This window comes from Microcaecilia unicolor, chromosome 6 (genome assembly GCF_901765095.1).
Source record: "Microcaecilia unicolor chromosome 6, aMicUni1.1, whole genome shotgun sequence".
Classification (NCBI taxonomy): Eukaryota; Metazoa; Chordata; class Amphibia; order Gymnophiona; family Siphonopidae; genus Microcaecilia; species Microcaecilia unicolor.
This window is the reverse complement of record NC_044036.1, coordinates 207,020,867-207,036,713: the sequence shown is the minus strand read 5'-3', so window position 1 is coordinate 207,036,713 and position 15,847 is coordinate 207,020,867. Positions and strand designations below refer to the sequence as shown.

General features: G+C 44.7%; 1 protein-coding gene across 10 annotated transcripts in view; it reads right to left on the bottom strand.

The window, feature by feature from the left end:
- Nucleotides 1-15,847, bottom strand: part of CFH (complement factor H) — a 463,465-nt gene that overhangs the window by 259,254 nt on the left and 188,364 nt on the right. For all 10 annotated transcript variants that reach the window (XM_030205903.1, XM_030205897.1, XM_030205902.1 and 7 more), the window contains 2 exons: nt 13,877-14,053; nt 1,265-1,438 (listed from right to left, as the gene is read on the bottom strand). In XM_030205903.1, coding sequence (XP_030061763.1) covers nt 1,265-1,438; nt 13,877-14,053 — 351 coding nt within the window. The remainder of the gene's footprint in view (nt 1-1,264; nt 1,439-13,876; nt 14,054-15,847) is intronic.

Below are 15,847 nucleotides of genomic sequence, written 5' to 3'. Positions count from 1 at the left end.
TCAGATGACAAGAGAATGCTTTTTTTCTATGGTGACTTCCAAGGAGAAATTTTCTAGTTGTGATTTTCATCTGTTATTTGGGGGAGGCTGGATTTTTGTGGATGCAGTGCATGTTACATTTAACTCATAAGAACTACTACACTGTGTCAGATCAAAGGGCTATGAGGGTTATGTATATGGTGTGTCACATATGTGAGCATCATCTGTCATGTGTGTCCCAACTGAAAAAGGGTTTAGAACAACTGTCCCAGAGCCTCAAGAGCATTTAGAAAGCAAAACAACATGCATATCACTCCAAATGTATACCCCGTTTGTACTGCTAGCATGATTTAATGACTCTGTATATTTCTACATTAGATGTTTGTCTAAAGTGAGTCAGAAATATTACAACAAATGCTGAACATTAACCTCCATCGGATGGGAGGTTAGGGGAGCCATGATACTTATTGCCCAGGATCTGTTTAGTGAAGGTAATTTTAAACAAGGGCTCACACCTGTTAACCACATAGTTATTTGGATTCATTTTATAAATTGCTCTCCTTGTACCTGCAAGGAAAAAGTGTGCTTTCTTTTATGTGATCTATGTGTGGATACACAATTCCAACATATGCATATACCGTATGTATTTAAGAAAATATATGGGTTCATGCACAAATTTGCAACTTTTCAGACCATTTCCATTCTATTTTGCTGGTTTGGGGACTATGTTTTAAAAAGGCACAGGTGCCTATATTGCCTTTATAAAACCTGCATAAAATAGTCTCCTTTTTTGGACTTTTGTTATAAATGTACCTTTTATATGTGACTTTCTTAATTGTGAAGAAAATCAAATTTAGTTGAAAAGTCTATGGTTATGTAGATCAGGGCTTCTCAACCCAGTTCTCAGGACACACCAAGTCCCAGTTTTCAGGTTATCCACAGTGAATATGTATGACAGAGATTGGCAAGCACTTCCTCCTTGGTATGCAAATCTATCTCATATTCATTGTGGATATCCAGAAAACCTGATGCGTCTTGGTCTACCCCGAGGACTGGGTTGAGAGGGGCTGATGTAGATTACTGGTGCTACAAATAACAATTTTGAATTTGACCTTTGGTCTTTCATATTGCATTGCAATGAGATCAGAGCTGCCAAGTTACCCATTCCAGGAGGAAGACTTTTTGGCCGGTCCTGGAAGTCTCCCTGCTAGAATGGGTAACTTGGCAGTTCTGTGAGATTTATCTGTCATATATTTTAGATTCTTTTTCATGCAAAGACACATACCAATACACTCAGGAGTTTTTGTCCATCCACTTTCAGTACACTTCAGTCTCTCTATTATATTCCTGTCTGAAGTCATATATCCTTCATCACATTCATATTGCAATATGTCTCCAGCCATGAACACGGGTTTATCTGAGTAGTGGCCATGATGTAGGACAGGCTTTGTACAGATTTCTGTATGAAAAAAAATCATATTTTAGTGAATGTTAAGTTTATCCAGTGATTAACATTAAACATGAAATCTAAATGGTAGAGACTATTATTAAGAACAAAATTACAAAGCATATTCAAAAGCATGGATTAATGAGACAAAGTCAACATGGATTTAGTGAAGGGAAATCTTGCCTCACCAATCTACTACATTTCTTTGAAGGGGTGAACAAACATGTGGATAAAGGTGATCCGGTTGATATTGTGTATCTGGATTGTCAGAAGGCGTTTGACAAAGTATCTCATGAAAGACTACAAAGGAAATTGGAGAGTCATGGGATAGGAGGTAGTGTTCTATTGTGGATTAAAAACTGGTTAAAAGATAGAAAACAGAGAGTAGGGTTAAATGGTCAGTATTCTCAATGGAGAAGGGTAGTTAGTGGGGCTCTCCAGGGGTCTGTGCTGGGACCGCTGCTTTTTAACATATTTATAAATGACCTAGAGATGGGGGTAACTAGTGAGGTAATTAAATTTGCTGATGACACAAAGTTATTCAAAGTCGTTAAATCGCGGGAGTATTGTGAAAAATTTCAAGAGGACCGTACGAGACTGGGAGACTAGGCGTTTAAATGGCAGATGGCGTTTAATGTTAGCAAGTGCAAAGTGACGCATGTGGGAAAGAGGAATCCGAATTATAGCTACGTCATGCAAGGTTCCACATTAGGAGTCACAGACCAAGAAAGGGATCTAGGTGTCATCGTTGATGATATGTTGAAACCTTCTGCTCAGTGTGCTGCTGCGGCTAAGAAAGCAAATAGAATGTTAGCTATTATTAGGAAGGGAATGGAAAACAAAAATGAGGATGTTATAATACCTTTGTATCGCTCCATGGTGCGACCGCACCTCGAATATTGTGTTCAATTCTGGTTGCCGCATCTCAAAAAAGATATAGTGGAATTAGAAAAGGTGCAGAGAAGGGCGACAAAAATTATAAAGGGGATGGGACGACTTTCCTATGAGGAAAGGCTAAAGCGGCTAGGGCTCTTCAGCTTGGAGAAAAGGCGGCTGAGGGGAGATATGATAGAGGTCTATAAAATAATGAGTGGAGTTGAATGGGTAGACGTTAAGCGTCTGTTTACGCTTTCCAAAAATACTAGGACTAGGGGGCATGCGATGAAGCTACAATATAGTAAATTTAAAACAAATCTGAGAAAATGTTTCTTCACTCAACGTGTAATTAAACTCTGGAATTCATTGCCAGAGAATGTAGTAAAGGCGGTTAGCTTAGTGGAGTTTAAAAATGGTTTGGACGGCTCCCTAAAGGAAAAGTCCATAGACCATTATTACATGCACTTGGGGAAAATCCACTATTTCTGGGATAAGCAGTAAAAAATGTTTTGTACTTTTTTGGGATCTTGCCAGGTATTTGTGACCTGGATTGGTCACTGTTGGAAGCAGGATGCTGGGCTTGATGGACCTTTGGTCTTTCCCAGTATGGGTTAGGAGTTAAAAGCAGCATCAAAAAGGTGGGCTTTTAGCTTAGAGATTTGAAGACAGCCAGAGATGGAGTTTGACGCACCAGCTCAGGAAGTCTATTCCAGGCATATGGTGCAGCAAGATAAAAGGAACGGAGTCTGGAGTTGGCGGGAGGAGAAGGGTGCAGATAAAAGTGATTTACCCAGTGAACGGAGTTTCTGGGGAGGAGTGTAGGTAGAGATGAGAGTGGAGAGGTACTGAGGAGCTGCAGAGTGAATGCACATAAGTCAATAAGAGGAGTTTGAACTGTATGCGGAAACGGATAGGGAGCCAGTGAAATGACTTGAGGAGAGGGCTAATATGAGCATAGCAGTGGCGTAGCCAGACCTGACATTTTGGGTGGGCCCAGAGCTAACATGGGTGGGCACTATGTATATAAGCATGACTAGTGTTTCTTGGCATACTACAAAATAATGCCTTAGAATGCACTTGAAGATGGATTTCTCTGCCCAACAGCTGCCCTGCATCAACATAAACCCCAAACATATTTAATGGAAAAAAACAATATTTTTAAATATAGTTATGTTATGCCATATCAAACTTGACCAGACATAAGTCCATCCTTAGCTAGCATCAGCCTTTCCCTTCTGTACCTTACCCTCTCCTCCCCAACCATCCCCATAGCCCAGTATCAGCCCATCCCCACCGTCCATCCCATAGCTAGACATCAGCCCTACCTTACCCCCTCTCCCATACCTCCCTGTAGCCTAGTGTCAGCCCTGTCCTACCCCCTAGCCATCCCTCATGGTCTGTCATCTCCTCCCCCCTCTCCCAAAGGACACCAGCACTAAATATAATTTTTTTTAATGTCCTGGTCCCTGCAGAGCTCACCTCCACCCAGAGACCTGCCTAAGTTAAATTTAGAACATTTTTTTTTAACCTGGGCAATGCAGAGACCAATCTCACCCAAAACCCCACCAACATTTACAACCTTTTAAAAATTTTAACCTGGTCACTACTAAAATTTATTGTTGGTGGGTTTCTGGGTGGGGGGTGGGCTCTTCACTGTCTAGGACAAAATAAAGGTATATTTTGGACTCTTCACTGCCTAGGAAAAAAAAGGTATATTAATGATTACACATTCCTTTTTTGCCCTAGGCAGTGAACAGCCTACCCCCCACCAGGAAGCCACCACCAGCCAACATTACACTGTACACACACATTAAAATTAAAAACATTTTATTTATTTTACCTGGAGTACAGCTGGCTTGCATGTGGTGGCAGGCAGTGCAGACTCGAGCACTGTGCTCAATTCTGTGTGTGCTGGCTCCTATGCCTGTTCTGGCCTGGGGCCGCAGGGCAGTGCTGAGGGTGGCCCGGGAGGGGGAGGGTCAAGAAAAGGCTGATATTGCTCAAGCTAGGGCACAGTAAAGGAGCCCCAGCAACACTAATTTAAGCACCAGGTCGCTTTGCAAATGAAAGAAGCAACATAGAAGTGCTTCTGAAAGGATAAAGAGAAAGCGGAGGCACTCCGAGCCAGAAATTAAGGCAGTTTTCAAAGGAATTTTCCTGATTTACTAAGTAGTTACCTAAGCAAATTCTGCACTGTGCTGAAAGGATGAGTACAGGTTTCACAGCTTCCCGGGTCTGCAGTGCACTGTGGCGCCAGCGTGCACACGGGGGGGGGGGGGGGGGGGGGGAGCAAGGCAAAGCAGCAGAGTCCAGAGTGCAGATAGAGTCAGACCTCATAGTGAGTAGCGTGGTGGGAGTGCAGCGCTAGACTGGCCAGGTCTAGATCAGGAAAGGGGACCCGAATTAAGAAAAAAAAGTTAAGTGTAGTAGGGAGCGGGAGTAGGACTGGAGCGGGGAGTAGGACTGGAGCGCTGCTGGCTACTGAAACGCTGCACGTTGTGGAGGCTCAACTGAGCCGTCGCAGAAAGGTGCGAAAGCGCACATCCTATCAGGACAATTGGGCGGGCCTGAGTATAGTTTGGGTGGGCCTGGGCCCACCCAGGCCCACCCGTAGCTACGCCCCTGGAGCATAGTGAATTTTGCTGATATTATAGAGAAAGAAACGACAGGTTTTAGCAGTCTGCTGAATATGTGCAGAGAAGGAGAGGGAGGAGTTGAAGATGACCCCAAGGTTACGAGCTGATGAGACAGGAAGGATGACAGTGTTATCCACAGAAATAGAGAATGGGGGAAGAGGAGAGGTTGGTTTAGAGGGAAAGATAAGAAGCTCAGTCTTGGTCATGTTTAGTTTCAGATGATGGTGAGATATCCAGGCAACAATGTCAGACAGGCAGGCTGATATTTTGGCCTAGATTCCTGCTGAGATTTCTGGTGTGGAGAGGTAGATTTGGGAATCATCAGCGTAAAGTTGATACTGAAAACAATGGGATAAGATCAGAGTAACAAGGGAAGAAGTATAAATGGAGAAAAGAAGAGGACCCAGGACAGATCCCTGAGGTACACCAACTGACACTGGGAAGAAGTAGAGGAGGATCCACTAAAAGTACGCTGAGAGAGATAAGAAGAAAACCACGCAAGAACAGAGCCCTGAAATCCAAGTGAGGATAGCGTATCAAGGAGTAGGCTGTGATCAACAGTGTCAAAAGCAGCAGATAGGTCGAGAAGGATGAGGATAGAATAGAGACCTTTGGATCTGGCCAGGAACAGGTCATTGGAGACTTTAGCAAGCGCCATTTCAGTTGAATGAAGGGGGCGAAAGCCAGATTGAAGTGGATCAAGAATAGCTTGAGAAGAAAGAAAGTCAAGGCAACGGCGGTGAACAGCATGTTCAAGTATCTTGGATAGGAAAGGGAGGAGGGAGATGGGGCGATATTTGGAAGGACAGGTAGGGTCCAATGCAGGTTTTTTTTAAGGAGTGGTGTTTGAAGGCATCAGGAACAGTCGCAGTGGACAGTGAAAGATTGAGGATATGACAGATAAAAGGGATGTCAGTAGGAGAGATAGTGTTAAGTAGATGGGTGGGAATAGGATCAGAGGAACAGGTAGTTAGTTTTGAGGAGGAAAGAAGATAAGTAGTTTCCTCTTCAGTGATTTCAGAAAAGGAAGAAAAGGAGGCAGGGGTTAGAGAGTTGAGAGGTTGGACTAAGGGAAGGAGAGGTGGAGGTGACCTGGTTGAGAATTCAAGTTTAATCTTGTGAACCTTATCATGAAAGTACTCATCCAGAGTCTGTGGAGAAAGTGAAGGGGGAGTTGGAGGTGAAGATAGTTTGAGGAGAGAGTTCAGTGTGGCAAAGAGACGTCGAGGGTTTGAGCCAAGAGAATTTGTCAACTGGATGTAATAGTCCTGTTTGGCAAGTAAAAGAGCAGACTGGAAGGAGGTCAGCAAGAATTTGAAATGTATGAAGTCAGCATGGGCACGGGATTTCAGCCAAAGGCGTTCGGCAGAGCGGGCACAGGAACATAGGTAGCGGATTCTAGAGGTCAGCCAAGGCTGGGGTTTGGTATGATTTACAGGAAGGGGAATGGGTTGAGCGAGAGTATCCAGAGCAGAGGAGAGAATAGTATTATAGGAAGAGAGAGCTTCATTGACAGACTTAGCATAGTGGTAGAGAAGAGATTTGAAACACTGGAGGACAGAGAAGAAGAGTCAATAGCCTGAAGATTCCTAAATGTATTGGTTAAGATTGGACGGGACTTGGGAGGAGGGTGCTTAAGTGTGAAAGTTATCAGGTGATGGTCAGAGAGGGGAAGAGTTGAGGCACAGAAACTGGAGAGTAAGCAGTTTGAGAAGAGGATAAGATCAAGACAGTGGCCATTCTGGTGAGTGGGGGCACCCCTTCCTAATCACCCCCCTCCACCCCCCTCCTCAACATCCCCTCTTCCCTCCTCCATCCCCCTCATCCCTCCTCCTCCCCCCCCTCCTTCCCTCCTTCTCCTTGATTGGGGGTGTTGTTGTTTTTTTTTACAGGTGGTGTATTCCCCCCTCCCCCACCCCCCTCCACCGAGTTCCAGGCCCCCCTCCCAGTTCTAGGCCCCCTCCCTCCCTTTGAGTTCCAGGCCCCGCTCCCTCCCCTCTCTCCTTTCTCTCCCCTTCCCTCCAAGTTCCAGGGTCCCCCCTCCCTCCCTCCCAGTTCCAGGGTCACCCCCCCCTCTCTCTCTCCCTCCCTCCCTCCGTTCTCCAAGTTCCAGGGTACCCCCTCCCTTCTTCCCAGTTCCAAGGTCATCATCCCTCCCTCCCTTCCAGTTCCAGGTCCCCTCCCTCCGAATTTTAAAAATCATCCTGACTTACCTTGTCGGGGTTACGGCCGCCGGCAGCAGTGGTAAAAAGCATGCAGGCTCGGCACTTACTTCAGTTTTCCCTTCTCTGTCTCTCAGCTCTGGTCCCACCCTCATTTCCTGTTTCTGTAAGGACAGGACCACAGCTGAGAGACAGAGAAGGGAAAACTGAAGTAAGTGCCGAGCCTGCACGCTTTTTACCGCACGAGGTAAGTCAGGATTACTTTTAAAATTCGAAAGAAGGGGGCCTGGAACTGGAAGGGAGGGAGGGACGACGACGACCCTGGTGGGATGGCTTGCGTGTGGCTGCAGGGAGTGTCCATCGGGGAGGAGGGTGAGTGAGTGCGGATCTGGACAGGGGACAGGTTCCAGCGGCGACTCGGGACCAATGCATGTGGCTGCAGGGAGTGTCCATCGGGAAGGAGGGTGAGTGTGGCTCTGGGTGGGGGACGGGTTCCAGCGGTGACTCGGGAGGGGCGACTGCTGTTCTTTTTTGCCGCTGCCGTCAGCTCTCACTGTCATTCTAGGGCTGAAGAGGCTCCCGCTGTTATTTTTTGCCACTGGCATTCAAGAGTTGAAGCGGCTCCTCAAGATCAACGTCTCTGCCCTCTCTTCGTTATTGTGGTCGGGCGCTTCCCGCCTCCCTGCTTGCAGTAGTACCATCTCCTGATGTCAGGCAAGCAGGCTTCTAGTGTGGGCCAGAGACGTCAGGAGATGGTTACGAATGCAGTGAGACACATTGGAATGTTCACGGAGCAAATTATTATATTAGATTGGTTAATGTCTTTCAGTCAACAACATATCAGCCTCCACTGCTTAAAATGGAAATGGTTTAACGTTGGATTTATTTACCTTTGATATCTTAACAAGAGTCCATATTGCTCAATGAATTATAAAGTACTACATCTGCATCAAAGACAACCCAAATGCTACTCTTAGGGGGCAGTAAGCAAACTGCCTGCATTGGTCCGAACCCTGTAGGCACGTTTTACTAATAGGCTTTGCACCAATAATGAACGGAAACATAAGCACATTAGATCAGTTTTCTACAGTGCGCCTATATTCAGGTGCCTGTTCTATAAAGGAAAGTAGGCACCTATGCAAGCCATAAAGCTGGTATAAAAGTGTATGCCTATGTTCCTCAGATATACACATAACTTACAGTATTCTGTACGTTAACGTGCATAAGTGAAAGCCCATATCTATGCCCACTTGTTAAATATGTACTACACAAAATATATAGCGAAGGTACTTATCTGTAGCAGGTATTCTCTGAGGACAGCAGACTTTATATGCTCACAAATGGGTGACGCTGACCCGCATCGCCCAGGCAAGGACTTATAAAAAGTAGAAGTAAAACTATGTGGAGAGCATGACACGCTCCACTGCACATGCGCGAGTGCCTTCCCATCCGCCACAAGAACGTGGTCTCCTCAATTTTATCCCACAGCAAAAATAAAGTAAAAATAACAATGGAGACAACTCCAAGGGGAGGTGGGAGGGATTGTGAGACAATAAAGCCTGCTGTCCTCGGAGAACACCCGCTACAGGTAAGTAACTTCGATTTCTCTGAGGACAAGCAGGCTTATTTATTCTCATAAGTGGGAAATCCCTAGCATCCCACCAAAAGAACAACACTGGACAATTGACAGGTTCAGATGAAAATGCGACACCACTTTCAGCAGGAACTTACTGTGCATGTGGAGGACTACTCTGTTGTGATGAAACTTAGTATAAGGTGTATCCACCACTAATGACTGAAGCTCACTGACCCTGTGAGCTGAAGTAACAGCCACCAAGAAAATGATCTTCCAGGTGAGGACTTCAGATGGCAGGAATTCAGTGGCTTAAAAGGACCTGTTATCAGCTGAGAGAGAATGACGTTGAGATCTTATGACACGAGTAGAGGTTTGAAAGGAGGCTTTGACAAAAGCAAACCTCTCATGAAGCGAACAACTAGAGGCTGTCCAGGATGGCTTCTACATGTTGATGATAAGCACTAATTGCACTAAGGTGAACCCTTACGCAGTTGGTCTTGAGATCAGACTCTGATAGGTGTAGAATGTTTTCAAACAGGGTTTGTGTAGGGCAAGCAAGGGGATCTAGGACCTTGCTCTCACACCAGATTGCAAACCTCCTCCATTTGAAAGAGTAGCACCTCTTAATGGAGTCTTTCCTGGAAGCCAGAAAGACCTGGGAGACACCCTCTGAAAGACCCAAGGAAGCAAATTCTATACTCTCAACATTCAAGCTGTAAGAGCCAGAGACTGGAGGTTGGGATGTAGACCCCTCAATCTGCATGATGAGGGTCGTAAATCACTCCAATCTCCAAAGTTCTTTGGAGGATGACTCCAGAAGTAGAGGGAACCATATATATCATGGCCAGTGCAGCATGATCGGAATCATAATTCCACAGTCTTGCTTGAGTTTCATCAAAGTATTTCTCACTAAGGTATGGGGAGGATACGCATATAGAAGACCTATCCCCCAATTGAGGAGGAAGGCATCTGATGCTAGTCTGTCGTGGGCCTGAAGCCTGGAACAGAACTGAGGGACCTTGTGGTTGATCTGAGTGGCAAAAAGATTCACCGAGTGGGTGCCCCAATGCTGTTAGCTATGCCCATATTAAGAGACCACTTGTGTGGTTGCATTACCCTGCTCAGTCTGTCAGCCAGGTTATTGTTTTTGCCCGCCAGATAAGTGGCTCAAAGGAACATGTCATGTTGGCGAGCCCAATGCCATATCCAGATGGCCTCCTGACAAAAAGGCCACAATCCTGTGCCCCCCCCCCCCCCCCCCACTTGTTGGTGTAATACATTGCAACCTGATTGTCTGTTTGGATAAGAACAATTTGGTGAGACAGCCGATCTCTGAAAGCCTTTAGAGCATTCCAGATCACCTGGAGCTCCAAGAGATTGGTCTGAAGATTCATTTCCTGGGTGGACTAAACAACTTGGTTGTGAAACCCATCCACATGAGCCCCCCATCCCAGGAGAGATGAATCCATCATCAACACCTTTTGTGGCTGAGGAATTTGGAATGGAAGTCCCAGAGTCAAATTGGATCAAATGGTCCACCAATGAAGGGAGCGTACTAGCTCTGGGGACACTTGGATGACATCTTCTAGACTCCCCATGATGTGATACCACTGAGAAGCTAGGGTCCATTGAGCTGATCTCATGTGAAGACGTGCCATAGGTGTAATGTACACTGTAGAAGCCACGTGGCACAACAATCTCAACATCTGTCGAGCTGTGACCTACTGAGAGGCACAAACTCTGGATGTGAGTGCGACAAGATTGTCCGCTCTCGTCTCTGGGAGGTAGGCTCAAACCATCTGAGTATAGAGCAGGACTCCTATGAACTCCAATCGCTGGACAGGGCAAAGATGGGACTTGGAGTAATTTAAAACGAATCCTAGTAGTTCAAGCACCTGAATAGTCATCCACATGGACTCCAGAGTACCCTCCTCTGAGGTGCTCTTCACTAGCTAATTGTCGCGTTACGGGAATACATGGACTCCCAGTCGTGTAGCGATGCTACAACTACCATTAGACATTTGGTGAAGACCCCGGGAGCTGAAGCGAGGCCAAAAGGCAATATGCAGTACTGAAAGTGATGTGTTCCCAGCCAAAATCGAAGATACTTCTGGTGGGCTGGAAGTATCAGGATGTGAGTATATGTATCCTTCAAGTTCAAAGGGCATAGTCAATCGTTTTTCTGAATCATTAGGAGAAGGGTGCCCATGGAAACCATCCTGAACTTTTCTCAGACTAGGAATTTGTTCAGGGCCCTTAGGTATAGGATGGGACACATCCCACCTGTCTTCTTTTGCACAAGGAAGTGCCTGGAATAGAATCCCCACACTTCCTCCCCTGGTGGAACGGGCTCGACTGCATGGGCCTTCAGAAGGGCTGAGAGTTCCTCTGCAAGTACCTGCCTGTGCTGACAGCTGAACAAATGAGTTCTTGGTGGACAATTTGGAGGTTTCAGATACCAATTGAGGGCATATCTGAGATGGACTATTTGAAGAAGTCACCGTTCAGAGATTATAAGGGGCCACCTTTCATGGAAAAACTTCAGCCTCCCCCTGACTGGTAAGTCGACTGGGACAGACACTTTTACTGTAGCTATGTTCTGCTGGAGCCAGTCAAAAGCTCATCCCTTGCTTTGTCTGGGGAGCAGCAGAGGCCTTTGGCACACACTGTTGATGTGAACGAGCGTGCTGGGGTTGAGCCTGAGCAGGCTGGGGAGCTGAAGGGTTGTACCTACACCTTGGATAGTAATAGGAACTTCTTCTTTGGCTTGCCAAAAATCCTCTTAGGTGAGAAGGCAGATGCAGAAGATGCCCGGCGTAAATGGAAGGTATCAGCCATTTCCTTAACAAAAGAAGGAAATGAAAGGTTCTCCAGGGGATACTTTCTCCTTTCATGTGTAGGGGAGGGTTCAGAAGGAATTCCATAGGACTCATCAGAAGAAAAGTACCTTGTAATCTCCTCTCAATCCCATGAGCTCCTCCTCAGTTTCAGACAATACCTCCTGGTGAGAGTGTCGAGACCAAACCTGCCTCAATGTGGAGGAGCCATGTTCTCTTGAACAGTATTGAGAAGTCGGCTCCCGCCTCCATTCCAGTGAAACTTCCTCCACCAACGTTGAGGGAGTGCCGGCTACGGTGGTAATCAACACCAGAGCCACATGTGGCATCAGTGTTGGAGGCCACACCACAGGCTGAGGGACAAGTAGGGCCGCAATGGGAGGCAAGGTAGCTGCAAGCACCCCCGATGCCTATGCTCAGCATTGCAAAAGGCCATCCAGCAGTTCAGGGAGCAAGGCACAGATGCGCTCATCAAGGGCCAACATCAGGAAAAGCTGGGGTGTCAGTTCAGGTGCAGGTTGCAGAGCTGCAGGGGTCGATTCAGGAGCTGGGTCTTAGCTGCTGGGAGACCAACGCATTGGTACCTTCAGTATGGAGGGGGAGAGGTCCTCCCAGCGCTGACACTTCTCAGGTGCCGAATCCTTTAATGCCCTGGAGCTCCCAGCACCATGCTTCGAGGGCGATCGATGACAATGCTTGTTGGCCTAGGTACTGACAAGGACAACGTTAAATCCACATGTTACCTCGGGGTCCGGTCCGACTATGGATGGTCCCAGGGGCCCTGCATAGCAGGAGGCCTCAAGGCAGTTGAAGACCCACTAAATGCTTCATTGCTCCTAGTGTCTAAGGGTCTATCAGCAGCCATGCTTACCAACAGTCCCGATGTCGGTGTGATGCTCAACATCGATGCCGACACCACTGACCTCGATGCTGATGCTGACATCGAGGAACTGGACTTGGCTCCAAAAATCTTCTTTCATTGAGCCTTCATGCGAAGACAGAGAACACAGTTAGTGGGGCCATGGTTGGGTCCAAGACACTGTGGACACAAAGAATGAGTGTCCTTCTCAGAGACTGTCCAACTGTACCGGGTACGGTGCTTAGAGCCACTGGGAACCTTCAAAAAACCTCATCAGCTAAATTAAACAAAGCGATGGTGCCTGAAAAAAGGGCAAGGCACGGCAAAAAAGGAACGGAAACTTCCTGGCCAAAGTCAAGGCCTAAAAACAGCCTGATGATGATGAAAATGAAAGGAAATTTACAACTGGGGAAATAAACTAAAAATATATAGGGAAAATAAATGAAGGGGTTCCACAACCGGGAACACAATTTAAGGGCAAAAAAAAAATTTGCAAAAGGCACGAAAAACCTCTTTTGGACTGAGCTACAAAGCTCTACTTATACTTTTTATAAGTCCCAGACCAGGCAACGTGGGTCGGCATCACCCACTTGTGAGAATAAATAAGCCTGCTTGCCCTTGGAGAAGCATATTTACAGAATAGCACTTAGACAAAATTCCGGCATATGTGCATGTACATGCACACATATGCATGTATATGCCGATATTCTAATGATTTATGCTCATATATGGTGCCTATCTGTAGGCATCCATGTTACGGATCTATAGAGCCTTATTTTAAAATAGAACATAGAGATAGAAAGTGAGATGTCCTTTTCAGAAAAGGATCTACTACTACAGAGCCTCTTCTAAGATAGCTGCAAGAGTGTACTAGTGTTTGCTGGCATTTGCAACAGGAGCAGCCATTTTACAAATATACATATTGAAAAACTGAATAGCACAAATCCAGCATCTTTCATGTCAGCACATACATGTGGTAATGGAAGTTATGTAACTGCCTCATGTAAGTGGTGCCACTTTCTCTTATAGCTGCTCCAATTTGCAAACCTACACATGTAAGTGCCACCAATTAAACAGTGAGACCTGAATTTTAACTTTCATGTAAAACCCTGGCCAACACAAGCACTTTTTAAAAAATGTGTGCATGCCCTTTGAGTTGATGTAAAACATGACAGAGCAAGTTTTCCCCACACACATGTATTCCTTTTGTATAAGGGGAATACACATGTAGATTTTAGTCCCACCCAAACCATACTCCTTTGAAAGACCAGTGTGGTGTGGCTCTCCAGTTGTAAATAGCAGCTTTTTGAACCTGATATTTGACATATGTATATGATATATACATGTAAATGTCGCTACTTAATAGAGTATTTCTGTCCTCCATTCCTCATTAGGCAAATTTTCAGCACTGAAGGTTTGAAATTAGGAAGATCTCTTAGTAATTTGTTCATAAGTCATGTTTCATAATCAGCTGATAGTACTATGAACACATTATAATACTTACTGATACAAGTTGGTTGAACAGACCATCCATTTTTAAGACATTCTATTTCTCCACTAGACATTCCTTCTGGAGTACTATAACCCTGATAACAGCTATATCTTCCTTTATCTCCAACTTGATACCTTGCAGCAGAACTTTCTGGATATCCATTTACCACTCTAAAACTTTCACACATCTCTAAAAGAGGAAGTAAAAATCATATTAGCATAGAGAGAAAGAAGTGATGACATGGGGGAATAAATGGATGATTTATTTGAGGCTTATACCAGTGGTTAGATATCCAGTTAAAAGTTAGCTAACTGGATATTCAGTTGATTAATCCAATTAAGTCAGACTATGGAAAAGCTGTTATAAATTCAATTGAAAGTTTAGGAGAGCTATTTATGCAATAGACAAAGACACTAATACACATTTTTTTTCACAAATAATGTACATTAAATGGTGAATTCTATAAATGGAACCCAAATAATTGGTGCCACAAAATGTGTGTAGTGGTATTCTATAAACTGCACCATGATTACATTTAGGAGTGTCCATTTGTACCAATAAAAATGTGGTGCAAATGCCCATGCCTAAATTTAAGTGTGGAGCCCTCCTTATTCCTTAATTTCATGTATAACTGAAAATCACACCCCTGATCCTCCCCGAACTGCCTATAACTCTTCCATTTCCATGACCCCTTTGTCGGCTCATTCCTATATTTACACATGAAAATGTTAATTGATTCTAATTAGTGCCAATATTTGCTTGTTAAAAAGGTAATTATCGGCACTAATTAACTCTTTATTCAATTAAAATACATTTTTTAGCACTTTTACAGAATTAGGGGGTAAATGACAATATTCTACATTATTTGCCCTTAACGCTTGATTTTTTTTTTTTTAGTACAAAGTGGCATGGTGTTATTTACCTCCTCAGCACCATTGTGCTGCTAACTTCTAGCCTGATGCTCCTAGGTATCCTCTTATAGGACCTGGTTCTTTACAAAAGTAGCTTCCATCCCAATTTCCTTTCTTAAAAAATCCCACCTCCAATGTTCATTATTTGGCAGCTTGACACCTAGTGTAACTCTGCTGCTAGGGGTTAACGGACACCATTTTGAATCATGCTGCTGATTTCTCCTACCTCCCATTAGTAACTAAAGAAGTCCCTGATAGGTGCTAAGGAGTTTCACTGGGAGAAGGGAGGATAGCAATTTGAGTGTGAAGGGTGCTTTGGAAGGTGGGGAAGTGGGGAGATTTAGCACTGGATGCCAGTGGAGTGGTTGCGTTCATGCATCCCAACCACCAGCCCTTTTAGACAATAGTAGACCTGACATGCAACATTCTTGGCTGCCTCAAAGTAAATTTATATTTACTGCAGGAGTCATTTAGCTAAGGTACTGCACATTAATGATTTCCACAGTAATATTTATGTGATATAATGCATTAGTTTACCACGGCATAGTAGCCAGTATCCCTAGTCTCTCTAAACCAACATTGATTCCAGGAGTTAACAGTTCCCACATCCAAACCACAAGTGCCTATGCCTGAAGTTGTGGATTGCTGGAAGGAGTTTGAGGAACTAGAAATCAAAAATTATGAAGGCAAAATATTGAACTGAAAAATTACCTCAAGAAGTCAGACTCAGCATGCAGCAATACTAGAGAAATTGAAACTTATATGCAAAATATCACAGATGCACATTTCCAAAAGCTGACATTCAAATTAATTCATTCTGAATAAAATACTTTTTCTACCTTTGTTGTCTGAGCATTTAGTTTTTCTATTCACTTTCTATTCACAGCTAAGAGCATTCTTTTTGTGTTTATATAGGTATATGCAAAGTTCCCTTGACAAAGCGAGGCACCCCGAAACAGGCTCCTGTCAGGACAAGACATTCACCTGCTGTTTAATGGAATGCTGACAAGTGAGATCTAAGTAATGCAGGAAGGCTGAATCCACAGCATGAGCTACAGATAATAAAGCAGCA